General features: G+C 44.5%; 3 protein-coding genes across 3 annotated transcripts; 1 reads left to right on the top strand and 2 right to left on the bottom strand.

Moving 5' to 3' along the window:
• Positions 1–13098: 13098 nt before the first annotated feature.
• LOC140001265 (cysteine protease ATG4A-like) lies at positions 13099–15685 on the bottom strand. Its single transcript, XM_072032439.1, has 4 exons — positions 15501–15685; positions 15313–15391; positions 14282–14427; positions 13099–13196 (listed from the first exon to the last, which is right to left on the bottom strand). Exons 1-4 carry the CDS (start codon positions 15681–15683, stop codon positions 13122–13124), a joined length of 483 nt encoding a protein of 160 aa, XP_071888540.1. The 5' UTR covers positions 15684–15685; the 3' UTR covers positions 13099–13121.
• A 515-nt stretch (positions 15686–16200) lies between these two features.
• On the bottom strand, positions 16201–21227 carry LOC140001246 (cysteine protease ATG4A-like). Its single transcript, XM_072032418.1, has 5 exons — positions 19726–21227; positions 19166–19264; positions 18271–18372; positions 17643–17715; positions 16201–16306 (listed from the first exon to the last, which is right to left on the bottom strand). Exons 2-5 carry the CDS (start codon positions 19224–19226, stop codon positions 16219–16221), a joined length of 324 nt encoding a protein of 107 aa, XP_071888519.1. The 5' UTR covers positions 19227–19264; positions 19726–21227; the 3' UTR covers positions 16201–16218.
• On the top strand, positions 21221–23995 carry LOC140001245 (uncharacterized). Its single transcript, XM_072032417.1, has 2 exons — positions 21221–22037; positions 22149–23995. The coding sequence occupies exons 1-2, from the start codon at positions 21701–21703 to the stop codon at positions 23315–23317; spliced, it is 1506 nt and encodes a 501-aa protein (XP_071888518.1). The 5' UTR covers positions 21221–21700; the 3' UTR covers positions 23318–23995.
• The last annotated feature ends 1264 nt before the right edge of the window (positions 23996–25259 follow it).

The following is a 25259-nucleotide window of genomic DNA, read 5'->3' as shown; positions in this document are numbered from 1 at the left end:
GCTGCACGGCACTGAGTAAACATACCTACTTTACAATCCTACTGATTGTGGAGTCAGCTTTCTGAGAGTCATTTTGGTGAGCCAGGCAGGAGACACTCTGCTCGGCTGCGGGATCGGCTGCAGCATGGACGCCCCTAGGTGCACCCTGAGTGTTTTTGCTCGGAGGGGACTCCACTCTCAGCTGCTCACCGCAGGAGCAGAGATCTCCTGAAACTGCAGACAAACGGTATGTTTTCGGCTGCTGGAGGGATACTAACTGGAGTGTTAATAATTGTATGTGTTTTTATGTATGTATTTTGTGTTGAAAGTATTTGTGTAAATGTAAGGGTTTGAAACTGATTCAAAGATCGAAGCCGAAATTCCTTTAAGTGGTATATTCTTTATTGCAGCGCTGGATGCACGGGGGATCTCTCCACCTATCGTGCATACCCAAAGCGGAAAGCAGTCTTGAATTTATACAATCAATCTATCAATATTCTACAAGCGCCTATACATATGCATTACCTATCCCCGCCTTCCCTCGCTTCTCATGCTAATTAGCCTTTTGGCACCTTGCGCCTGCGTAGAGCCTCCCAAGAATTGTGGGCAGGGGTCTTTGGGACGTGGGCAGGGGTCTTTGGGAGGAAGACCCCGAGTCTTCCTCACAGTGTACTTTTCACCTTTGGTCAGGAATCTGCTGAATTGGCACGTTTCTTAATTGCGAGAGCTGGTTGTTGCCAATTCTTCCGTTTGTTGTATCTTTATAATGAATTCCAATGTCCAATTTTGAGATTTATAGTCCTTACATTTGTTTCTCTGTCCGTCTGCCGCTTCCTTATCATGAGTTCCAGTGTCTTGTTTTGAGATATATAGTCCATGTCTGGGGATTGTCCTTGCCTCCCCAATGCCTCCCCAATACCTCCTTAATCAATCCCCCCTTTTCTTTTCCCATGCAAATTCTTTTGCATCAGATACTTTCATTATTTACAGTAACAAAACAAAGCAGGCATCTAAACAACATGCACACAAATATTCCTAACACTACTAATGTTATAGACCAATGAACACTTGTTTCAAACATTGGAAATTGGGCAACCAGGAGGTTAACTTATTCCATATTTCACTAAAACTCCATGAAAGATCATCTTTACTGATCTCATGTAGGAACCTTGTCTGCTTCCATATTTCTTCCAGGTCGGTAGAGATCCTTCCACTCTGATCTACATACATACAACAACTTGTATTTATTACTGTACAGACTCCCCCTTGAGCGGCCAGTAACAAGTCTAGGGCCATCGGATTTTGTAATACTACCTGTGATAAACTAGGAATCTCTTCTTGTTGAGCCTTTATAGCATCCAGAGTTTTGTTTTCTAACTTCTCTATAATTGCAGAAATATTAACTATCGCCTTTTCCAATTCACTCACTCCTAACCATGTGATAAACCATCGAACAAAACTATGAAAAGCGGTGTGTCTCTCTATCAATGGATTGTTAATTTTTCGTCTAATTCTCCGGATATGATTTCTCAAATAACCTCGAGGCGCTACATCATGTATGGTCAAATTGGGGACTACTGCTCCAAGAGTGCAAGTTCCCTAGTTCCCTTCCAATTCTCGGGCAAGACCTTACGGGCTGTATCATTGCATAGCCAATACCACCCTTTTCCTTCTGGAACCAGCCAGCTGGTTGAATTTTCCCAACTGCTAATTGTACTAATATCAATTGTTTGATTACAAGATGTCTGATTTCCCACATAAGTAGTACCCGTATTTATACAATCCTGTTTTCCCATACCCTTAGGCGGGTTACACCTTTGTACACATACATAGTAAGATTCCAATGGCACAAAGCTACTAACTTCTAGTTCCAAAACTTCTTCATATTTTTTTGACCCAAGATGTGTTTTCCCACAAATTAGTCCAAGATAAGTTTGCAGGCAAGGGAATCCCAATTATCGATATACCCTTATTCCCATGCTGTGGCAGATGGGTGCATACCCAACAGTTCGTCTTATTAATCACTTGAGATGCAGTTTGTATTAAGGTCAGGTGTAAGTTCTCGTCCCAAGTTGCCCATCCCAAATCTGACAACCATATCCCCACAATCATTAGGATCTGGAAAAACACAATTTTGCTGGTCCAACTGGGGTCATGGTCCATATCCTCGCCGGGGCCTTTTTCACCTTTGAATCGTGGATCCAAGCTGCTTGCTCCTTAATCTTAATGGCGGTGTGTGTTGTCAGTAATACCTGGTATGGTCCCGTCCACTTTCCTTCCATTTTTCCTCTAGGGGTTGTCCTGAAAAAGTCTTCATATATATAATCCCTGAGCTTAAAAGGGTGGATTGGTTGATCCAACCATCTAGCCCAGGTCCTGAGAACAAATTTATGTACTTTATTTAATTATTTCTGAAGTTCAGTTATATATGCATATAAATATTCTAATCCTAACTGCGTTCGATCCTCTCCACTAAATAGAAATGGATATGGCCTTCCATATAAGATTTCAAAGGGACTCAAATTCCCTTTTTATTCTAGGTTTAACTCAAATTCTAAGTAATGCTAAAGGGAGGGATTGAGGTCATGACAAATTAGATTCTTGTCCGATTTTAGCTATTTGTTGTTTAATTGTTTCATTTTTTCTACCTGTCCACTTGCCTGCGGTCTATAAAGAGTATGCAGTTGTCTTTAGAATATCTTTAGAATCCTACTTATCTGTTGTACCACTTGCACACAAAAATGTGAAACTCTATCAGAAGACATTGCTACTAGAATCCCAAAGCATGGTATTATTTCATTTAACAAGACTTTAACCACTTCTTCTTGCTTTGTTTGTTCGACAGGGAAAGGCTTCAGGCCTTCCTGAAATCATGTCAGTCAGAACCAGTAAATAACAATACCCCCCTTTTCTAGGGAGTTCTGAAAAATCAATTTGCCACAGTTGCCCCGAATAATTCCCTTTACTGATTATTCCAAATTTTATTCTATTCTTGGTATTGGGGTTATTGTGTAAGCAAATGCTACATTGTTGAGTTACTTGTTTTATTGTTGTATATAAATTTTGTTCCACTAATGTCTGACTCAGGCTCTTATGCAATGTGTCAGCTCCCCGATGTGTTTTATTGTGTTCTGTAAGAACTATGGGCCATATCAAATTAGAGGGTATTATTACACAGTTATCTTTTAAATATACTCATCTATCTGGTTTCATTTTACCTTTCAAATCTTCAATTAATTTTAAGTCTTCTTTTGTATAATTTGGCTTTTTGGTTCATATATATAGTTTGGATTTTACCGTCTGGTATTAAAGACAATGCCTTCACCTCAGTTATTTCAGCTGCCTGTTTAGCCTCCTGATCTGCCAATCGATTTCCAATTTCAAAATCAGAGTTTCCCTTTTGGTGTCCTTGACAATGCATCATAGCTACCTTTTCTGATTGTTTTACAGCCTGTAATAATTTTAAAATTTCTTCAGCATGTTTTATCTGTTTTCCCTGAGCAGTCAGTAATCCACGTTCTTTCCAAATCGCTCCATGAGCATGTACCACGCCGAATGCATATTTAGAATCTGTCCAAATATTTACCCTTTTTCCAGCTGCCAGTTCCAATGCTCTCGTGAGAGCAACTATCTCCGCCTTTTGAGCTGATGTTCCAGGGGGTAAAGGCTTAGACTCAATTACCTGCTGAGTAGTTGTTATAGCATATCCAGCTTTACGTTGTCCTTGTGTAACAAAACTGCTCCCATCCGTGAACCAAGTTTCTTCTGCATCTTCCATGGGCTCCTCCTTAAGGTCTGGTCAGCTGGAATACACAGTCTCCATAGTTTCTAAACAATCATGAATCACAGGTTCCGCCGGAGCATCACTAAGAAAAGAGGCTGGATTCACAATATTAGTTATCACAATTTCCACATCGTCCTGTTCTACCAATATTGCTTGATATTTCAAAAATCTCTGAGGAGATAACCAATGAGCCCCCTTTTGTTCTAAAACTGCTGACACAGTGTGTGAGACAAACACTGTTATCTTCTGCCCCATTGTAAATTTCCGGGCTTCTTGTATATTCATAATTACGGCTGCCACTGCTCGCAGGCAGCCTGGCCATCCTTTACTTACTTCATCCAATTGTTTAGAGAAATAAGCCACTGCCCTTTTGTAAGGTCCCAACTTTTGTGCTAGTACCCCTAAGGTCATACCCTGTCTTTCATAGGAGTATAACCAAAAGGGTTTAGACAAATCTGGTAAACCAAGAGCTGGGGCTCGTATCAACTCCATCTTAAACTTCTTAAAGGCTGCTCGGGCTTCTCCTGTCCATATTAGTCTTATGCAGTTATCTTTAATTAAATCATACAAAGGCCTTACAATTAATCCATAATTGTTGATCCATAATCTGCACCAACCTGTCATTCCTAGGAAAGTTCGTAATTCTTTAACAGTCTGTGGTTCTGGGGTACGACAGATTGCTTCCTTGCGTTCCGTCCCCAGTTCACGTTGTCCTCCTGAGATCTCAAATCCTAGGTATGTCACGTGGGTTTGAACCAATTGTGCCTTCTGTTGTGAAACCCGGTATCCATTCATTCCTAGGAAATTAAGGAGGCTCACCGTCCACTGTATGCAGCTTCCCCTGTCTTCGGTAGCAATCAAGAGATCATCAACATATTGCAGCAGGACCCCTGCAGAAGTGGGGGCTTCCCAGGATTCAAGTTCCTTTGCAAGTTGATTACCAAAAATCGTAGGGCTATTTTTAAACCCCTGAGGAAGCACTGTCCATGTCAACTGGACTTTTCGTCCTGAGTCAGGATTTTCCCATTCAAAGGCAAAGAGGTTTCGGCTTTCTGGGGCCAAGGTTAAACAAAAGAAGGCATCCTTTAAATCCAGTACGGTAAACCAGACCAACTTGTCCCTTAACTTGGTCAATAGCGTATAAGGGCTTGCTACCACAGGGTGTATGTCTTCAGTGATTTTACTTATGTCCCTCAAATCCTGAACTAACCTATAGCTTTTTTTCATCTGCCTTTTTAATTGGCAATATGGGTGTATTGTATTCTGATTCACATTCAATCAATAATCCATACTGTAAAAATTTATCAATTATCTCTTTAATTCCTTTCCTATCTTCTATCCTCAAAGGATATTACTTAACCTTAACGGGTTTCTCTCCTGGCTTTAATTTAATAATTATTAAGGTCACATTTTTGCTCTTCCAGGGACTTCGGTAGCCCAAACTCCTGGACATATTGATCTGTGATCTCTAAAGGTATTTCACTTTTAGGGTCAGTTTGTATTAGTGCCAAGCTTAACACATTTATTAGTTGTTCTTCTCCTATTCTTAATTTCATTTTCCCTTTTTCAACGACAATTTCTGCTCCTAATTGCTCTAATAAATCTCTACCTAAGAGTGCCCATGAGGAGTTAGGCATATATAAAAATCTGTGTATGCCCCATTGTTTCCCTAACTTGTACTTCAAAGGTTCACAAAAATAAGCCTTTTCGGTTACACCTTGTCCTGGTTTCAGTTAGAACAGAATTAATTTTCTTCCTAGTAGCTGGTGGAATGCTGTGTTTTGGCTTAGGATGAGAAGAGTGCTGATAACACCCCAATGCTTTAATTGTTGCAGAGCAGTGCTTATACCAAGCCAAGGACATCTCAGCTTCTTGCTCTGTCCTGCCAACGGGCAGGCTGGGGGTGCAGTAAGAGCTGGGAAGGGACAGACCCAGGACAGGTGACCCAAACTAGCCAAAGGGGTATTCCATACCATCTGACGTCATGCTAAACAATGTATAGGGGTGGCTAGCCAGGGGGAGGGGGCCGGACTGCTCGGGGTTAGGCTGGGCATTGGTCAGCGGGTGGTGAGCAATTGCATTGTGCATCACTTGTTTGTACACATTATTAGTAGTGGTACTATTATCATCATTGTATTATTACTATTATTATTATTATTATTATTATTTTGTCTTATTAAACTGTCTTTATCTCAACTCACGGGCTTCACTTTCCATTTCTCTCCCCCGTCCTAGAGAGGGAGGGGGAGGGTGAGCGAACGGCTGCGTGGTGTTTAACTGCCAGCCGGGTTAAACCACAACACACCTTTTACCCTAACATAATAATTCTGTGAGGGCATTAATGCTTGATTTAGAACTGAATACGTTGCCCCATATCAATAAGAAATTTCACTTCCATTCCTCCCCTAGCTTCATTATAATCAGTGGAGGATCCGCTAGGGTAGATTCCCCAGGTCCCCGTTATTCCTGTTGAAATCAGGGACCAATGATTACCCTAGAAAAAGGCTAGTCAATTTGTCCTCCGAAGCCAGGTCCAAACCGTTTTGTTTTATTTATTTATTTATTTATTTTCATTACATTTCAGAGTTGGTCCAAAAATTCCGTAGGGGTTTCTTTTAGACCTTGTTGGAAGCATATTCTCAATTCCCAATTCATCCAGATTTTAGTATTTACTTAGCCATTCATAATTTTAGGGATGATTCGGGTCTCAGTGGGGTCGGTCAGGGGAATGCAGTTGTCCACAGTTCCCTGAGCGGTCCCATCGGTAATCTGAGCTCGCACATGAACTCAGGTTGTTTTAAGAGTTAACTGTTTTTCTGTTTCCATAACAACTCTCTCTCGGACCCATCATGATCCCTTTGCCCCAAAGGGCTAACACCCATGATTTTAAGATCTCTGCCTAGAGCAGAGACAGAACTATTAACATTCCTACATCCTCTTTCCCTGCTCATTCAACTTCAAACACCTTTAACACTTTCAACAACCCTTTTAACACTTCCTTTATCTTTCTCCAGCCTGTACTTCTCTAATGCCAACATCAAAGGCTCAGTCAGGGGCCAACTTAATTCCGTACCTTTTCCCACCAAGATGCTGAAACAACATCAGTATACAACATTTCATCCTATTCTCCTTCTCAAAACCAACATTAACTGTAGCAAAACATTAGAGTTTAAAGTTCCATTTAGGGGCCACTTTTCTCCACATTCCAGCTTATAAAGCGGCCACCATTGATTACAATATTTTATCAATGTTTTCCTGTTCACACTTCCACCGGCAGATCCTCCAATATCCTTCCAGTGACTCAAAACACATCCTAACGCACTTTTCTTAGGAATTTCACTGCTTACTCGCCCCCCCATTTTCCAGTTTACACTTTCAGAATACACGTGTTACTTACAAAAGCGTATCACAAAAACGTATCACTCACAAAATTACAGGCACGCAATATCTTTCAGTAGCGATGTCACAAAGCTACTATTACCAGCAATATTGCTAAAATCACAATAACAATAGTCAGAGTCAAATTCCACATGCGATAAGTCAGAAAACCGAACTGTGTAACACCATAACGATATCTTTCTTATAACAATGCCACGAACCTACTATTACCACCAGAAAAATAGCCAAAATCACAGTAACAATAACCAGAGTTAAATACCATACTCCATGAGTCAGAAAACCGAAATAAACAACACAATTCCAGATGGACCTTAAAGCGAGCTCTTTCCTTAAGGTCCCCAAACATACTTACGGTGCTTACCACAAAGTATATACCAAACACTGCCTCGCAGAAGATCATCTTCCGACTTACAGACAGTTCCAGATACAGATGGACCTCAAGGTCCCCAGATATACTTGTGGTACTAACCACAAAGTATATACCAAATACTGTCCTGCAGAAGTCACCTTCCGACTTACTGGACAGTCCCAGATGACCGGCCTACCAGAAAACCAAACCAGAATAAAGAATATACTCACTTACAATGATGGGGTCCTTGTCTGCCTCCGCAGTGATCCGGTGAGTCGAGGAGTCCCTCCGGGAAATCCCGGGGGTACCCTAGGGAGTCCTGTCCCCAGCGGGTCCTGCGGACCGGCAGAGAGGTAGTCCCATCTGGGGTGCCAGATTGATTCAAAGATCGAAGCCGAAATTCCTTTAAGTGGTATATTCTTTATTGCAGCGCTGGATGCACGGGGGATCTCTCCACCTATCGTGCATACCCAAAGCGGAAAGCAGTCTTGAATTTATACAATCAATCTATCAATATTCTACAAGCGCCTATACATATGCATTACCTATCCCCGCCTTCCCTCGCTTCTCATGCTAATTAGCCTTTTGGCACCTTGCGCCTGCGTAGAGCCTCCCAAGAATTGTGGGCAGGGGTCTTTGGGAGGAAGACCCCGAGTCTTCCTCACAGTGTACTTTTCACCTTTGGTCAGGAATCTGCTGAATTGGCACGTTTCTTAATTGGGAGAGCTGGTTGTTGCCAATTCTTCCGTTTGTTGTATCTTTATAATGAATTCCAATGTCCAATTTTGAGATTTATAGTCCTTACATTTGTTTCTCTGTCCGTCTGCCGCTTCCTTATCATGAGTTCCAGTGTCTTGTTTTGAGATATACAGTCCATGTCTGGGGATTGTCCTTGCCTCCCCAATGCCTCCCCAATACCTCCTTAATCAAAACAAAGTGTTACAAGTCACTTCACGAAGAACACAGTCAGAGACAATACTTGTTTGGTTGGTTATCATTCTAAATTATATTCCTGTGGTATGAATGAGATGTGCTGGAGGCCTCCATGTGCGATTGTGCTGTGTGAGTGAGACGCAGCGTTGCTGCAAAGCGAGTGCAGAGTTCCGATCTGTTGTTCCGTACTCTCCGCAAGGGGAGTGGGCAGAGACGAACAAAGTGCTTGACAGACTGAAAAGAAGTGCTGTTTTATCCAAGTTTTGAGTGGTGGTGCCTAATATATGGGCCCGGTGTATCTTGTGTATCCTATTTTTGCTCTTAAATGTTTTGACTGTGACAAGAAAAAGGCAGGAGCATGATATGACATGCTTCCTGCAACATATGAGGCCCGCACAGGGCGAGACCTGGACTCGCTGAGACCTGAACAGGCCGAGACCAGAGCAGTGCTGGGAGACCCGAGACACTACGGAGGGACTACCGCTGGACGGAGAGAGCCCTGAGAGACGCTGCGGAGCCACAGATGGCTCTGAGAGACACAGAATAGACCTGACAGAAGCTGCAAAACGCGGGGAAATTGAAGTAATTGCGGAACATCCGAGATCGAGTTGCTACGGGAGACCAGAGGCGTCAGTGGACACCGGTAGCTGACCCTCACCGTGTGGCGAGTCGGCACAGAGCAGAGGGGCGGACATCAGGACCCTGCAGCCTGTCTGACATAACCATGGAGGCAGCGGCAGCAGCGGCTGTGCTGCTTCACTCTGGCATTCTTTTTATAAAAGGTTTATCTTGCAATGCAAAAAAGACTATTCGTCCCCAGATCGGTGTTATAACTATTACTAATGACGACTTAGCTCTATTGCAGGGCAGGAGTGCAGAGACGCAGATCACACTGCCAAATGCCCACCGGCAGGCTCTTTCACAAACCTAAGGTTGCAGCTGGCACTGCCTGCAGCCGTATAGCAGACGTTCCACTCTCTTTCCTAACTAGTAATCATGTGTCTCATCCATTTGTGGTGAATGGTCAGTGGCAAAAAGAAAAGGAGGATGCCACTGACACTAACAGCATGGGTAATAGGAGTAGTATAAGTGACACAGGTGACGGTGCGGGGTGCTGGGTGCTCTGCCTGCTGCTCACCTTCGCCTGACTGTGCACTGCTGCCGACGGTGCTAGAGTAAAATGTGAAGACTGCTCAGATGGCAGTGATGAGAGTGCTTGTGTGAAGAAGATGTGTACTGAATCTGACTTTGTGTGCATAGATATCAATAAAGTGTGTAACCAACAGAGAGACTGCAAGGACTGGGGTGATGAGCCCCTGAAGGAATGCAACAAAAATGAATGTGACTGTCCAGCTGGGAAACTGTGGAGATAGTGATGAATGCCAAAACCCTGGTATCTGTAGTCAAATCTGTATCAACCTGAAAGGCTATCAGATGAATCCTGCTACAGGAACCTGGAAAGGGCCATACGGCAAAGCAAATTAGATAACTGTTATTTAACTTGTCAGAAGATAAAAAAGAAAGTGTTTCAACAAGCAGCCACGGGAGGGAAGAATCACTGAACCCTCGGTGTGAGGGACTGTACCTTGTTTTACTGACTACTGAAACAGCTGTGAGAACCGCAGAAAGGGACCCATGCATCCAGAATAAAAGGACCAGTAACTACTGAAACTCGGAGGGTTGAGTCCGCTCCTGGGAAACTGAAACTCAAGCTAAGGAAGAACTAATATTCTGGCAACGAGGCTCTGCAGGCTCTGCATGAATTAAGGATGCCAAATAAAGGGGACAAGCCTGAAGGGAGGAAAGGGAGAAGGCAAGACCAGGGCAGGACCCTCCACTGTGGTGTGTATGGTCTACCGAGGGAGGCAACCCCTATGGGTATTGACTGCCGAGTGAGAGGGCCTCGACTGGACTTCTCCCACACTAAGGTCAGGTTGTCCTGAGAAAATAACATAAGAACCTTTTTTTTAACCTATATAAAATTGTGATTCATTTTCCAGGAGCTGGATCACCCTGACAGGCCGAACGGTAACACAAGCCTGAATCAACCCTGAAGGTGTTTGCCTATTATGATCCAGATACGTGGGCAGAAGACAGATCGTGGGACTATAGGACCCCAGTATATATACTTAATAGAATAATTAGGTTATTAGCTGTAATAGAAATAGTTATAAATGATGAGAACTGCTTTGTATCAAAATTGCCTAGCTTTGGATTATTTACTAGCACAAGAAGGAGAAGTCTGTGGAAAATTTAGCTTTAGTAATTGCTGTTTAAAGATTGATAAAAAGGGTGTTTCTTCCTAGTAGCTGATAGAATGTTATGTTCTGGTTTAGGATGAGAAGAATGTTAATAATATGCTGATGTTTTAATTGTTTTTAATTGTTACAGAGCAGTGCTTACACCAAGCCAAGGACCAAGCCAAATTCAGCTTCTCACTGTCCTGCCAGCAGGCAGGCTGGGAGGAGGGCCGGACTGCTCGGGGTTAGGTTGGGCATCGGACAGCAGGTGGTGAGCAGTTGCATTGTGCATCACTTGTTTCGTATACATTATTACTAGTAGTAATATTATCATCATTATTATTGTTATTATTATTATTATTATTTTCTTGTTAACTCATAGGCTTCACTTTCCCATTTCTCTCTCCCATCCCAGAGAAGGAGAGGGGGGAGGTGAGCGAGCAAACACAAACCTGGAAGGATATGGAATGGGATTTATTTTCATGGCTGCCTGGTGGACCATGGGTTAAAAGAGTGTTATTTTTATTGTTATGTGGTGTAATGACGTTATTATTTGTACCTTGTATGATACCTTGTTTTACATTATCAATACGCCGGGTGATAAATAGTACATTGGTAATAACTTCATTAAAAAAGGAAGGGAATATGTCAAATATGATGCTTAAGGATTGGACCCTCCAAGAACAAACTGATGAAATCCAATTATTAATAACAGAAGAGACACGAATTGGGGATAGTAAAAAGAAGATAAGGGATTGTGAGGAATGTTTTAACAATTCCAATTCGTGTCCATAAATTCGTGTCCATAAAGAATAATTCTGTTTGAATCCTGTCTGCCTCTGGGCCCTGCACTGGCAATTTAGTTCTTGAATCCCAGATGCAGTGTGTCCCAGTCTCCCCCTCATTCTAGTCAATTTATCACGTCTTCAGAAAACACTCCTTAAATTTGTGAACCTGTTTGCTTTTGTTATTCCGGACTTCTATTTCTAACAGTTACAGCCTTTTTTCCTGTCTTCTTCGAGATTAACTTAACACTGCTATAGATGTGTCTGTGAATGGCTGGGGAAGAATGTTTTAATTACTCGTGAAGCGTCAAATAAGAAAGCTGTTTGTGTTTGATGTCTGGGAGTTTCAGAACAACTGATAACAACTAGTGACTGTTATGAGATCCTTGGTATCTGGCCAGGGGGTCCAAGAGATTAAGAGGAAGAAAAAAGAAGCTGAAGGACGGTTGGGAGACAAGACCTGTGGAGAGTGTACAGAGAGTGTTCCATAAACTTGGAATAGTGCCGAGTAAGTACAAAGGGTGAGAGGAAGACTACGAGCCTTCAGCATGAAAGACCCCTAGAGACCCCCAGAGGAGACTGGTGCGCATGCTCCAGTAGGAGGAACTGGACCCCGGAAGCTAATTATAATAATCTATTTTTTTTAGAAGTAGTAATGAATATGTATTAGTCTAGGTGCATAAAAATCAGCTGCTTGATGGAACTGGTGTGCGTCCTGGTGGAGCAGAGACTCCCGGTGCACCCAGCGCTGTTTGCTTACCTCTATTCCTTTATATTCTTTTAATAAATCCTATTTTTTTATTTAATCCTAATTTGAATCCTGAGCCATTTATAACAATATTTTCTGCTTTTTAAAAGAAAGTTGCTTGCATAGAACTCTCCTCAAGTTTTCTGTTGATCAATAGCACAAAAGACAGATCTATCAGCTCCTCCAAAGGGGAAAAAAAAAAAAAAAAAACGCATCAGATTTTGAAGGACAGGTTTTGGTCAGGAAAAAAGGTGTTCCTGAAGCCAAACGCTATTCCTCTTCAAAGAGAAGTTACCTTCTGTCCTGTATTTCAGTTATTTACAAACTGATTTTTTTTTTTTTTAAATAAATGCCTTTAGAGGTTGATGGTACTTTACATTCAGACGTCTGGTGCTTAGCTTAACAGCTGCATGCAGAAACATCCTCAAGTCTGTTTCCTGTGGCAGCCAGCACCTTCTGTTCTCCCTAGATCAGCAGGAGCTAGAGGCCTGCAGCACTTACAGAATCAGATCTTTAAGATAGCAGGGACTAACAGTCATAATTAGAACACGCAATCTATTATGTCAAACAATAAAAAAGGATCAGGAAGCAAATCATTGATACATCACTACAATATGGCAGTTAAACCTTAGTCATTTAGTGAGAATTAGAAGTTAAAAGCAAGTGTCACCCAGTAACACCTTCAAGTGTGGATGTTTACACCCATTTTCCAACTGGCAGGGTTTGTGGCTGGTAAAGTGCTGAACAATTTCCAATTAGCAATTCAGTAGTATTGCCTTACCCTGATGCTTTAATGCATTCTTCTCCATGGCTCATACAATTTGTATACAAGGGAAAATGCAAAGGAAAATTTTACAAAAAACAAACAATAAAAACCAGACTTTATAAAGAACAAATCGAGATGCTAAGTTCCCACTCTTACCTTTTGTACAAGACTACACCGGTTATCAAAATCACATTCTTCTTTGCAAAAGAAGCCCTTAGGGGAAAAAACAAACACACAGAGTTTTACCTTTGCTGATGGTAGGTATGTGGTACCAGCAGGTAAGGCGGTTTGACCTCTGATACAGTAATGCCCTGTACGATCAGTAGATATAAGACTCCAAATATGTGGCAGCTCTAGGGAGAGAACCCACGGGGAGAACAAGGCCCTGCAAACCCCTAACGAAATAGTCAAGCAAAAAATAGCAGCAGCTCCTGTGTGCTCCTCCATGGAGCGCCACCCAGTTCCTACAGTCCAGGTATCAGCAGAAGCTGAAAACTTGTAGATGATGGACCACCTAAGGAACATTTCCATTCTGGTATCTATACTGAAAATATTTGCTCTTCCTTATGATTTTGTCTGTCTCGTTGCATCATGCCACATTTTGCACAGTTACGTAGTTAAGTATTAAAACAAAACAAAACAAAACAAAACAAAACAAAACAAAACAAAAAAACTTTCTAAAAAGCAGCAGTATTAAAAAACAGGTATGTGAATGAATGACAGATACCGGTATCTTTACAGATTAAAGCTTTAGAAACACATCCCACTGGTGACAACTGCCAATCACCCAATCACAGGATACTGGCATGGGATCAGATCCAATTTTTTCAAATACCACACTACCCCCATGACATTTTGGGTGAATTACAAATAATACATTTGTATTTGTAATTTGGGGTGAAATACAATAATTCCACTTAAACATTTTTAACTTATGATATAACGTAAGTTTAAGTAACTTGTCTTTAAGTAACTTTATGTTTGTGACCAAACCTAAAGTAGTGATAGAATAAAACACGTAAACCTGTTTCAGTTCCTTGCTCTGACCATTATAATGCCTCTTGAAAGAAGTAAAAGCTGCTCAGTAAAGAAAACAAAGCGAGCTCCCTACAGTACAGACAGCTCCCCACTTGCCCTAAGATTCTCCATGTAGTTATGTACAAACTACTATGTGTTGATCACAGAAGACAGCTTTGTGATCTTGGTTCTGTTCAAGGAGATGCATTGCTGCCCTTACCAATGTAGAGAGACATTACTTTGAGATAAAGTACATGCATTCCAGATTTCCTGACACTTACTAAAGCTACTGAAGGGTCCAAATTCATGATCTTCATTCTATGTGGGGCTTCCTGGCAGTGGAAACTCTCATCGTCAACCGTGCCATTTTCTTCTGAATCTACAAAGCTTTGAGTGGTGTGAGGGTCCAGATAGATCAGCTCATTGCCTGGATGGGTAAAAGCCGTATGTTAAAAATAAGCAAGTGACATTAATAAGCACTTGGTCCAGAACTGTAAAATAGAAATTAGATTGCCATCGCAGTCAGTATAATCTAGACTTTCCAGCTAGGGATTCTTTAAGAGAATCGGAAGGTTTAGACACAACGTTTCCCACAGGGTATTTAGTATAACTTCCTATTGTGACCTATTACTGTAATTTTTTGGTTGGTTATGTTCTATCTTTGTCACATACTTTTATTTTTCCATGTGAGATCCAGTACTTTTTTTTTTTTTTTTTTTTTTAAATCTCAAGTGTTGTAAACACTAACATTTGACAGATTAAAAGGTACAGGATGTTCACAGATGCAATCTGTAATCCCATTAGGCATTTATTCAGAAATTGGAACAAAAAAGCCTAACTAAAACAGGTTAGGTTTTACAAAAGGACAAAATAGGGTTGCAAAATTTTGGCCCAAAGTGGGGTGAAATCTGAAGGAATGCATTTTAAATTAATTAGAGCAATACTTAATAACAGAAGGTATGCAAAAGGTGAAAAAGATACTGCTATCAGAAACAGTTTTGAAATACAAGAAAATAAAAGTGACATTTGACCAATACACTTGTCAAATGCTATCAGCTATTCTTAGTATGCTGCTCTTGTTGATGTCATCACTTATTTTTACACCTAGCTTTGCTGTTAACTTTCTGCTCCTGTTAAGGATCATCTCATACTGTTTCTAAACTCTTTTAGATATGCTTCTTCATTTATTTTATTCTATTCTCATCTTTCTTTACTTCTAGAGGTTCACGCTTAGACTCCTTACTATTTCCCCTTCAAAAAATGTTCTCTTTTGATCATCTGCACATTTGGAATAAGTTTCTTTTTTCCTTACCTAAAAATCCTATGGAATAATAGGCATTATTTGGTTTCCCTCCTAATGCTCCCAAAGACTGTGGCATCTTAAAGCATTCCTAGGAGTTCAAAAGGAATAAAGGAAATTGTAATTCATTTCTTTACTGACATCACAGATACCCAAACTTATTTGACAGTAACGAGCAATGAATCGAAAGAAAACCTTACTTTAAATGCATCAATATATACGGGATTTATGTGATTTATCCCTAGTCGTAGAGGTATAATAAGCAAGAGGGGTTTCCAGCCTGTGCAGAGTCCTCCTGCGTTCTTGCTTCGGCCAAGAGCACTTCTGTGCAAATGTGCACTGCTGTGGGACGCGCTGCTGCTCTGAGGAGGGGACCAGCACATTTTTTCTGCGGGAATAAAACTAGAAATCAGTCAACGCACAGAGGAACACAAAGCAGATCTTCCTCTCAGTAGTGAATTAAGCTAGTTTGCCTGGGATCTTTATAGGGCACCCAAGACAAAACAAGCCGGGCATGGCAATTACAGCTATTTAGTAGAAGTGATTCTAGCAGACAGTATGTGCTGGCACGTCCAAGTGAGACGTTAGATAAATGATTGGGGGATGACAATTTAAGACTGCAGTGACATGTACTATTAATGTTATTAATAGTGTCAAGCTTTGCCTATAAAACGGCAGAGAAATGAAATGGCAGCAATGATGACAGTAGAAATTCTTCAAGGAGCTCTTCACATCCAGTGATGTGAGCACGAAGTTGGCATCAGGGATCAAAAAAACACAACTGAGTTTGTATGTCCTTCTTCCCTCTTCTTACCCTTGCAAGACAGAGCCATGGCCCCCCAAGTATTTGTTCATGTTTAGATACATGCTGGCAAATGGAGTCAAATCAGAAACTGTTACCAGAAAACTGATGAGGTGTCACTTCCTGATGTCTTCAATGACCACCGTATTGCCCATAGATACATAAACTGCTAATGAATTCCATTCATCAAATAAAGCAAGCTTCCTAGAAAACATTAAGGTACTAATTAATATAAACTAGTTGGATCAAAAGGGTAGCTTTACACTCAGAACCATTTGATTTATTTATTTTTTTTTCTTAAAAAAAAATTTCTTTCTGCATTTTTTAAAGTCTCCATGTAAGAAAAAGAAAACTTTAAACATTAAATGTTTAATATCTTTAGAAAAATAGGTACTGAGTGGTACCAGGAAAAACATATGCGCTGCACCATGTGCAAACTGTTTTGTCTTACTGCTAAGTGCAGTGACAGTAACAGTCCAACTACATCAAGTTTATTACTTTTTATTGCACTCGACAGTCTCTGCAATGGGTTCTTGCCCAGTTGTGTCTTTTCTCATCTGGAAAAGAAAAAAATTCCTATGCCAGTTTTGCAGATTACTTTTTGCTTAAGAAATTCCACTGAATTCAGTGGAATTACTTCTGCCTGAGCCTGCGTGCACAGCAGAAATGGGGCATTAAAAGCTAAATCAGCTAAGGGTTTGGGGCACCAAAACTTCAGTGGGAGACAGCAGCACACAGTTTTATGTCCACTTCTGCAAAATCCAAACCTTTGGGGAAGGGAGCTACACTCTTAAGCTGCACTGGCAGAATTAGCTGTTTCAAATAAGCCAGAAAGAAATGGGGGTGAGCGTTTCACCATGAAAAACTTGGCCATGAAAGATCTGGAGTCCAGGGCATGCTTCAGCTCCCCTCCCTCTTCAGATCATGTGCCTGTTCCAGGGTGTCAAAGACTTGCTGCTGAGCTCGCAGGACCTGTAGCCTAGCCCCTGCCTGAGGTAAGACACCTCCACGTACCCCTGGAGAACTGAGCAGCCTCAGTTCCTTTAAGTGTGGCTCCCAGACTATGAGGAGCTGCCCATCTTTATCCAGTAGCCTTGCTGGCAGAACTGCTGCTCAGAAAGGGAGGAATTGCAGCTCAGTTCCCTCCTCAGCCGAGATGGCTTCTCTCTGATGTTTCACACCACCACTCCGACCTACACGGTGGCACTCTCGACCTGCCAGAGCTGTGCCACTGTGCAGAAAGGAATATACATCTGTGGTGTGACTGGTGAGGGCATGCAGACGGCATAGCAGGAGACTTTCCTGCAGTTTCTTCTCCTCAGGCTCTTCCTTTATTAAAATTTAGAGGTCACCCATTCCCAACTCAGTACCTGCACACCGAGCTGTGGCATGACATTCCATGCTGCACTTGTAAATAGATGGCAAGTACATTCCTGACTGTGGGACAGGGGGAGATGCAGCCTTCAAAACTCTGCCTGGGCCTTCTCTTGGCTGCCCCAGGGGAGTACGTTCTGAATGAGACTGGTATGATCTCACTTACTTTAGTACTTGAGCAACTGTATTTGGTCCAAACCATTCTCCAATTGACTTCCCCTCTCCAACACACACCTGTGCTGTTTTCACAGTGAAAAAAAGACACACGTACACAAAATCAAAGAAAAATGAGACCATAAAGAATGTGGGAACAATATACAGTAAATACCGTGACTGTCAAACATTCTAGAGTAACTGCAATCTGTATTTAGCAATAACAATTATTTTCTCAATCTATGCTCTTTTCAAAACTTAGGGAGTGCCAGTTTCTTTAATAAACAAAAGGCTTCTAAACTATAATGAGAATTACAAGTTAACAAATGTTAGTGCCCCTTATTACAAATTACAGCAATAAGCTACAAGACTGTCTGTTCTAGCATTACTGACTCTGGTACCCAAGGCTTACAGAGTTTATCAAGAGCTAGATTCTAGTACATGGCTTTATTTAGGTCTCAGGGAATGTTTCTGTACTACTAGTCTTTGCGCCCATCTGCATACCTTTTTATTTTTGTATAAGCATACACATTGTCTTCACATCCACTTCTTAAAATTATGAATTAACATACTGCAAATTAGTGATTCAACACAGTAGAAATTTCAGTGGAAAAAACCTGAAAGTTTATGTTTGTTCTTACCCATCTGGTGGATTGAATAACAGCAAGCCTTCCTGTCGAGAAAGCATCGTAGGATTCTGTGATATTCTTCTGGTTGTTTTTTGTGTTTTTCCCATTGCCAATCTGAAAGGAAAAATTGATATAGAATAAAAAATGGTGACGTTTTCATTACACTGATCAAATGTCTAGACAGCAGAAAGCTTTATAATGAGATGTTAAAAGACATTTCAATTCATCTCGAATATTTACATTTTGTGTAGAGCTCCTAGAATTCCAAGCTTGTTATTTATCATCAAGCTGCACTTTATCATCATAGGCTAGATTGTAAAAACAGGGAAAATAAAACAAAACAAAAACATCAACTGCAAACATATTCTGACGGATCATGCTGCGTGTTGATAGCCATTCCAGTATCTCTGAGCTTCCAAGATTATTTAAAACTACAGGCTGTGTTTAGACCTTGTTGGATTTCTAAGCACCCATTAAATAACAACATAAGATCCATACAGAAAGTCCAAACACTCCACTGGCAGCATCCTGGGATGTGACATGCATGCTTAAGAGCTTGCACCAGGGGGGTTTGGACCTCGTGCTGCTGACAAGTGAGTAGTGAAGAGAAGGGTAAGAGCACTGTCCCACGGTGGCAGGTTTTCCCTTGGCCTCAACTTGGGTGTTACACTAAAAGGTTTATAAAATAATGGCGACAGGATTCCCCATTTGTTCTCCTTCTATGCCTATTTCTCTGCTTCAGGCTGGGATGATTACACCCAGCTGAATATGAATCGATTCATTAGGAACTGTTACCAGGGCATCAAAGAAAGTCTCACTAATAAATTCAGGGTTTGTGCTTTTAATGGAGTACTTACGAAGAAGCGTCTGCAGACAATACCGAAGTTCCCTCAGGACCAGCACTCACCTCTCCCTAAGTGTCTGCAGATCAGTGCTTGGGCCAGCATCATCTGCCCGCATCGCAGCATACATCCCCAGCCAGCGTCCGACGAAGGACCCGTGCCTCCTGTTAGGAAAGTTCAGCACAATCAGTGCAGGCTTTCAACTGGGTGCAGCACCACAGAGGACATTTCAGAGTGCTAGAAAACAGATAGGGCTGCTGAAGCCTCCATGAACTGTCCTACAGATAAAAGGCACAGAGCAAGACTTTGGTTCCATGCTGTTGGTCTAATTCTAATCTCTGCATTGCACAAATGAACAAAATTCATTTATTCCTTGTGGAGCTGACTTACTCTTCATTCTTCAAGCAGCATTCACAAACCATTTACTGCATGCTATACAACATGATCACCTGTTTACATACAGACCTAAATAAACACTGATTTTAATAATCTTCATGTTTGCATAAACAGTTAAAATGATGCTCAAAATGCGCTAATACTCTAGAAATATTTTCCCAGCCTACGATGCCATCACTTATCTTGCTATTTAATTTAGAACAATGCAGCAAATCTGCAGTATACTCACCAATAGGCGAAAACTTTCTTCTATACGTAAACCACACGTAAACCACAGTAAACCACACGTGAACACACCTTGGCTTATTGTCTGACTTTGGCTTATGGTGCGTCTGTTGCTGTGTCCAGCACAGTGCAGCCCCTAAATTGCTACCAAAACCTTGCCACAAACCTCAATCCCCCTGTTAAAAGAGACCCTCTTGTTTGTTGCCCTTCTTTCGACACTCTCTAACAGTTTTATGTCTTCATACATAAATATACAACAAAACATCAAAGAGCTCAGCAAGGTCCACCAAGGAGAGGAAGCAATGCAGGAGAAAGAAGACAGGACAACAGGGAGAATGGGCAGCATAAGGGAGGAGGCAGCCAGTGGCCTTAAAAACAAAGCCTAAAAAATAACTTCCACTAGTGGGACATAGTGAATTGGAGCTCTGGGGTCTGCATCTAGAGATGTCTTTTCTATTTATCGTGTTGTTGCGGAGATGGGTCCTCTGGCTTTGGTTGTGTTTTTTCATGTTGGGCAATTATCTCCCAAGAAGAACCCCCTGTTGGACAGAAAGGTAGAGGTGTGCTCCAGAAACACAGTGATGGCAAGGAGTCCTCCACTTCATTCTGGCATTTTTTTCCAGCTGGAAGCATTCCCAGTTGTCAACGGAATTGGTTTTGAGGAGTAGGAAAGACAGCATTGCTGGATTTCTGCTTTCTCCTCCATCCTATCAGACCACATCATGAGAGTTGTCTTTGTTTGATGTTCTTATGTCGCGTTCTGTTATTCTATATTTTTTTCTCTCTTATGTGATTTTATGTTCTTCTGTTATGTTATGTTCTTATGTTCACAACAGGACTCCTTGCCAACACCGCCTCACAGACACCTGGGCCAAAGAGCAGGGCCTTGAGCGGCTAGCTCACCATGACAGAGCTCATTTCCTTCCCAGTAGCTGCCAGGTGCCCTCTGGGGGCATTTCGGGGCTACAGCATGGGAAGACTTCCTTGGGGTGGGAAGCCATTGGGCTAGGAAATGGGCAATGTTCCCTAGGAAGGAAATCCCTGGGAAGCAAAAGCCTTGGGATGGGAAGTCTTGAATGGGGTGGGTACCATTCCCTGGGGAAGGAAGTGCTTGGAGAAGTCCTCCAAGAGAGAGGACTCTCTTTGGGACGAGGTCTCTTTGGCTGAAGAAACGCTTCGTGTTGATGGGGCAGATTTCGTCTGGGTTGCTGGGAATGTGCCATGCGGTGAAATGGCAAGGATGGGCACTGCCGCTGAGGCCGAGAAGCTGGTCCTGGGCTGGGCAAGCCTTGGGCCGGGCAAGTGGTGGTGTGGAAGCGTCCTGGGCATGGCAAGTGCTGCGTGGGAGGGAAAGCCTGCTGGGGATGGCCAAGTCTTGCGCTGGGCAGCCTGCTTGGCTCCAAAGCCTGCAGTCCTCCCCAAGATGTCGGCGAGGGGCTGGTCAGCCGTTGGGACGGAACCCCCGTTGCCCGCGTTCCCCAAGCAACCGCCCCACTCTCCAGCCACCATGGCAGGTCCAGCAGCCGGCTCCCGCTCCTCCCGGGGCTGCGGCCCTGCTGGCGAGCCCAGCGCCCCAGAGCTCAGCCCAGCGCCCTTTTTCCCACAGAGGGTTTCCCCAGACGGCTTCTGCGGGTTGCGCAGACGCAAAACTCCCCCTTCGTCGTCCCAGCCGTGCCGCCAACGGTGGCTGCCTGGCTGCTTCCCTCCCTCCCCGGAGCGATGGCGCTGCCCTTGCAGCCCCCCCAGGTACCCACCCTCCCCTCCGCACTGCCCCAGGCCACCGTCTGGCACGTGGTGCCGGGGGTCCAGGGGCAGGTGCTGCAGCTCCCCGCCAGGGTGCAGCTGCCACCTGGGGGGCACCTCCCAGCCCAGGGGCACCACCTGCAGCTTAGGCAGCTCCCCGCCGGCAGCTCCCTGCTGTGGGGCAGCTCCCCCACAGCGCTCCTGTGGGTGCCCCCAGTGTCTCCCAGCCCCTGCTGATGTGGACGGGGACGCTGGTGCCCCAGGATGGTGCTCCCCTCTGCTTGGGGCCCAGGGCCGTGCTCCATGGGGAGCTCCTGCACCCCGCAGGCACCTGCCTGCTGCAGGCCCCTGCCTACCCCGGCCCCCCACCACTCCTCATGACAGGGCCTCCGCTGCGGGGGCAGGCGCTCCCCGCGCCCCGCACCCTCAGCAGCAGCCGGGGGCAGCTGCCGGAGCCCTGCTTGCATGCCGTGGGGCTCAGCGAGGACCAGGGGCCCCCGCTGCCCGGCCCCACTCCCCCCGAGCCTGCCCAGGCTCCAGCGACTGCCAGCACCCAGACGGCGACGCCCGACGGTGAGTTTGGGGCTGGCCCAGCCGGCCGCTGGGCGCCCCACACCCAGGAGCCATGGCAAAGCTGGCAGCGGGGGATGCTTGGGGGATTGCATTGGCTTGCTTTTTCCTCAGCGGCGACACTTGCAGAGGTACCTGAGGAGCCCCTGGAGCTGCTGGAGCTGGGCCCCGATGCCTTCGCCGAGGCCTTTCCCCAGCTGGCAGGGGACAGCCAGCAGCTGCAGCACCTGCAGGACCAGCTCCCGGCCGACCTGGACAGCTCCGGCTTGGAGGAGCTGCTCAGCTGCCTCGATGCCGTGGATGCCTTCGCCGCTGTCCCCAGCAGTCCTGTCCTCAAGCGCTTCCTCTCGCAGCTGCCCGACCTCTGCGAGGACATCGAGGAGCCCAGCACACAGGGACTGGCAGCCACCAGAGCGCTGGGTGAGGTCCCCTCAAGCCCTGGGCTGCACCCCGACAAGGTGCAGGCTGGGCGGGCGCTGCAGCCCCCTGCAGCTGCTGTGCCACCACTCAGCTCCCCCCTCAAGCCTGCAGCCCGGCCCCAGCTCAGGAGAGCCCTGCCCAAAAGGCCCCCCCTGCAGGAATTCATCCCTGCCCGCAGGAGAACCCTGCCCCAGCCTCCCTTGGCTCCCCTCAAGAGGCGCCCCGACCCTGACTGCCTCCCTGCCCGCAAGAGACCCCTGCCCCAGCCTCCCCAGGCTCCCGTCCAGAGCCCCCCCGACCCTGACTTCCTCACTGCCCTCAGGAGAGCCCTGCCCAAGCCTCGCCTGAGTCCCCTCCAGAGCCCCCCCGACCCTGCCCGCAGGAGACCCATGCCCAAGCCTCTCCCCAAAAGGCCCCCCCAGCAGGAATTCATCCCTGCCCACAAGAGAACCCTGCCCCAGCCTCCCTTGGCTCCCCTCAAGAGGCCTCAACTTCTCCCAGCCCTCAGGAGAGCCCTGCCCAGTCCCCCTCGCAGTCCCCTCCAGAGCCCCCCGCTCTGGAGGGGACTGCCCACGGCTCTGCCCACGCAGCCGCGCACGCTGCAGCGTCCGGCGCAGCCCCGCGGGGACTACGTGCCCTGCGTGGGGCCCTGGGCGGGCGGCGACGCAGCGCCCACACCGCTGGAGGAGCAGGAGTCGTCGGTGCCCATCACGCCGCAGCAGCGTCCCGAGCGGGAGCGCCTCAAGAAGCTGGCCCAGGAGGAGCGGCAGCGGGCGACCCACCACATGAGGATCGGCCCCGGGCAATTCTTCGAGCAGCGGCAGAAGGACCACGCCAGAGCCTACTCTTACGGCTACCCGTGACCGACCTCGGGCTTCTCCTCGACGGCCCCCGCAGCACCCAGGCCCGCTCAGCACGCAGGCAGGCACAGAGACCTCTGCAGGCGCCTGCTCCAGCTTCAGCCACGCTCCTCAGCCCTTGCCCCTCTCGCTTGCCCTCTCCCCTCTCTCGTGCTGGACCTACGCACTGCTTGCCACTCTCAGGGATGGGCAACGGCAAATGCCAATGGCAAATGCGCGCGCGCCTCACCCAGGAAGGTGGCAATGGCAAGCTGGGGGGATGCTGGCAGCAGCTGGGCTGGGAAAGCTTGCCCATGGCAACTGCTGCTTGGGACACCAAAGGGCTGAGAGACAAGACTTAGCTCTTCTTTCGGGGCATTGCTCTTCTTTGCTGCCTTCTGGATTACATTCCTCTCCTTAGGTGCTCACTCAGCAAGGCCTCTGCCTGCAGCTCTTCTTGCACTGGGACACCGAGGGGATCAGAACTGGGATGTTGTTGGGATAGGAAATGATCAGTGGGATGGGAAGTGATGATGGGGATAGGAACTCATTGGCACGGGAAAAATGGGTTTTATTTGTATTAAATTTACATTTTTAAATTTTATTTAATTTACTGGGTTTTATTTGTATTAAATTTACATTTTTAATTTTTATTTAAATTACTGAGTTTTATTTTTATTAAATTTACATTTTTAAATTTTATTTAATTTACTGGTTGTATTATTTATTTCATTAAATCCACTTTATTGACTGTGTTGTACAGTATGGCATTGTTTCATTATTAGAAAATGATAAGTATTTACTATTATTAATTAAACAATATTTACATATTTTATACATTATAAATTATCAATATTCTCATTTCTAATTTTGTTTGTTTTTATTCCTTTTCTACCCTATTAAACTCTCTTTATCCCAGTGCACTGCTTTGGACTTTAGTTTTCCTTCCGAGTCGTTGTGGATTCACTCCGGATGGGGGGACATTAGCGAACGCCTGTGTGCTTCAGATCCAAGGTCACCTTTGCCCTCAACTCAAGATCCATGTTTGCATCTGTTGTCATGAAGCAATGTTAACAACAGCAACAATTAAGTTACCTTATTTATTATTTCATGTTATTTCATAATTTCATGTTCAGTTATTTCATGCAGCCCGCTTCCGCTGCCCATGCTCAGGCCGGGCATGGATGTGGGCATGGCCAGCACGGACGGCAGAAAATGGGTGCATGGCTGGATGGATGGCTGGGTGGGAGTTGGGAATTCAGCCTTGGGATCAGAACTGGGAGGTTATTGGGATAGGAAATGATCAGTGGGATGGGAAGTGATGATGGGGATAGGAACTCATTGGGATGGGAAAAATGGGTTTTATTTGTATTAAATTTACATTTTTAAATTTTATTTAATTTCCTGGGTTTTATTATTTATTTAATTAAATCCACTTTATTGACTGTGTTGTACAGTATGGCATTGTTTCATTATTATAAAATGATAAGTATTTAATATTATTAATTAAACAATATTTATATATTTTATACTCGTAAGGGGGTGTCGAGAGGCAGGAGACCTTTTCTCCATTAACACCAGCGACAGGACCCACGGGAACGGGGTTAAGCTGAGGCAGGGGAAATTTAGGCTTGACATAAGGAGGGGGTTCTTCACAGAGAGGGTGGTTGCACACTGGAACGGGCTCCCCAGGGAAGTGGTCACTGCACCGAGCCTGTCTGAATTTAAGAAGAGATTGGACTGTGCACTTAGTCACATGGGCTGAACTTTTGGGTAGACCTGTGCGGTGTCAAGAGTTGGACTTGATGATCCTTAAGGGTCCCTTCCAACTCAGGATATTCTATGCTTCTATGATTCTATGATACATTATAAATTATCAATATTCTCATTTCTTATTTTGTTTGTTTTTATTCCTTTTGTACCCTATTAAACTCTCTTTATCACAGTGCACTGGTTTGTTCTTATA

This window comes from Anas platyrhynchos, chromosome 39 (assembly GCF_047663525.1).
Source record: "Anas platyrhynchos isolate ZD024472 breed Pekin duck chromosome 39, IASCAAS_PekinDuck_T2T, whole genome shotgun sequence".
Taxonomy (NCBI): domain Eukaryota; kingdom Metazoa; phylum Chordata; class Aves; order Anseriformes; family Anatidae; genus Anas; species Anas platyrhynchos.
Note: the sequence above shows the minus strand (reverse complement) of the source record. Positions and strands in the feature narration are given on the sequence as shown.

What these genes read in the sequence shown, in the direction of transcription:
- LOC140001265 (XM_072032439.1), bottom strand. Translation starts at nt 15,683, where the DNA reads ATGTGCTGGTCCCCTCCTCAGAGCAGCAGCGCGTCCCACAGCAGTGCA. An exon ending in TATATATTGATGCATTTAAA is followed by an intron (nt 15,392 to 15,500) that starts GTAAGGTTTTCT and finishes TTGAACTCCTAG; the next exon opens with GAATGCTTTAAGATGCCACA. An exon ending in TTATTCCATAGGATTTTTAG is followed by an intron (nt 14,428 to 15,312) that starts GTAAGGAAAAAA and finishes TTACCCATCCAG; the next exon opens with GCAATGAGCTGATCTATCTG.
- LOC140001246 (XM_072032418.1), bottom strand. Translation starts at nt 19,226, where the DNA reads ATGCTGCGATGCGGGCAGATGATGCTGGCCCAAGCACTGATCTGCAGA. An exon ending in CTGCAGACACTTAGGGAGAG is followed by an intron (nt 18,373 to 19,165) that starts GTGAGTGCTGGT and finishes TTTTCCTTTCAG; the next exon opens with ATTGGCAATGGGAAAAACAC. An exon ending in TTATTCAATCCACCAGATGG is followed by an intron (nt 17,716 to 18,270) that starts GTAAGAACAAAC and finishes CTGTGAAAACAG; the next exon opens with CACAGGTGTGTGTTGGAGAG.
- LOC140001245 (XM_072032417.1), top strand. Translation starts at nt 21,701, where the DNA reads ATGTGGACGGGGACGCTGGTGCCCCAGGATGGTGCTCCCCTCTGCTTG. An exon ending in CCAGACGGCGACGCCCGACG is followed by an intron (nt 22,038 to 22,148) that starts GTGAGTTTGGGG and finishes CTTTTTCCTCAG; the next exon opens with CGGCGACACTTGCAGAGGTA.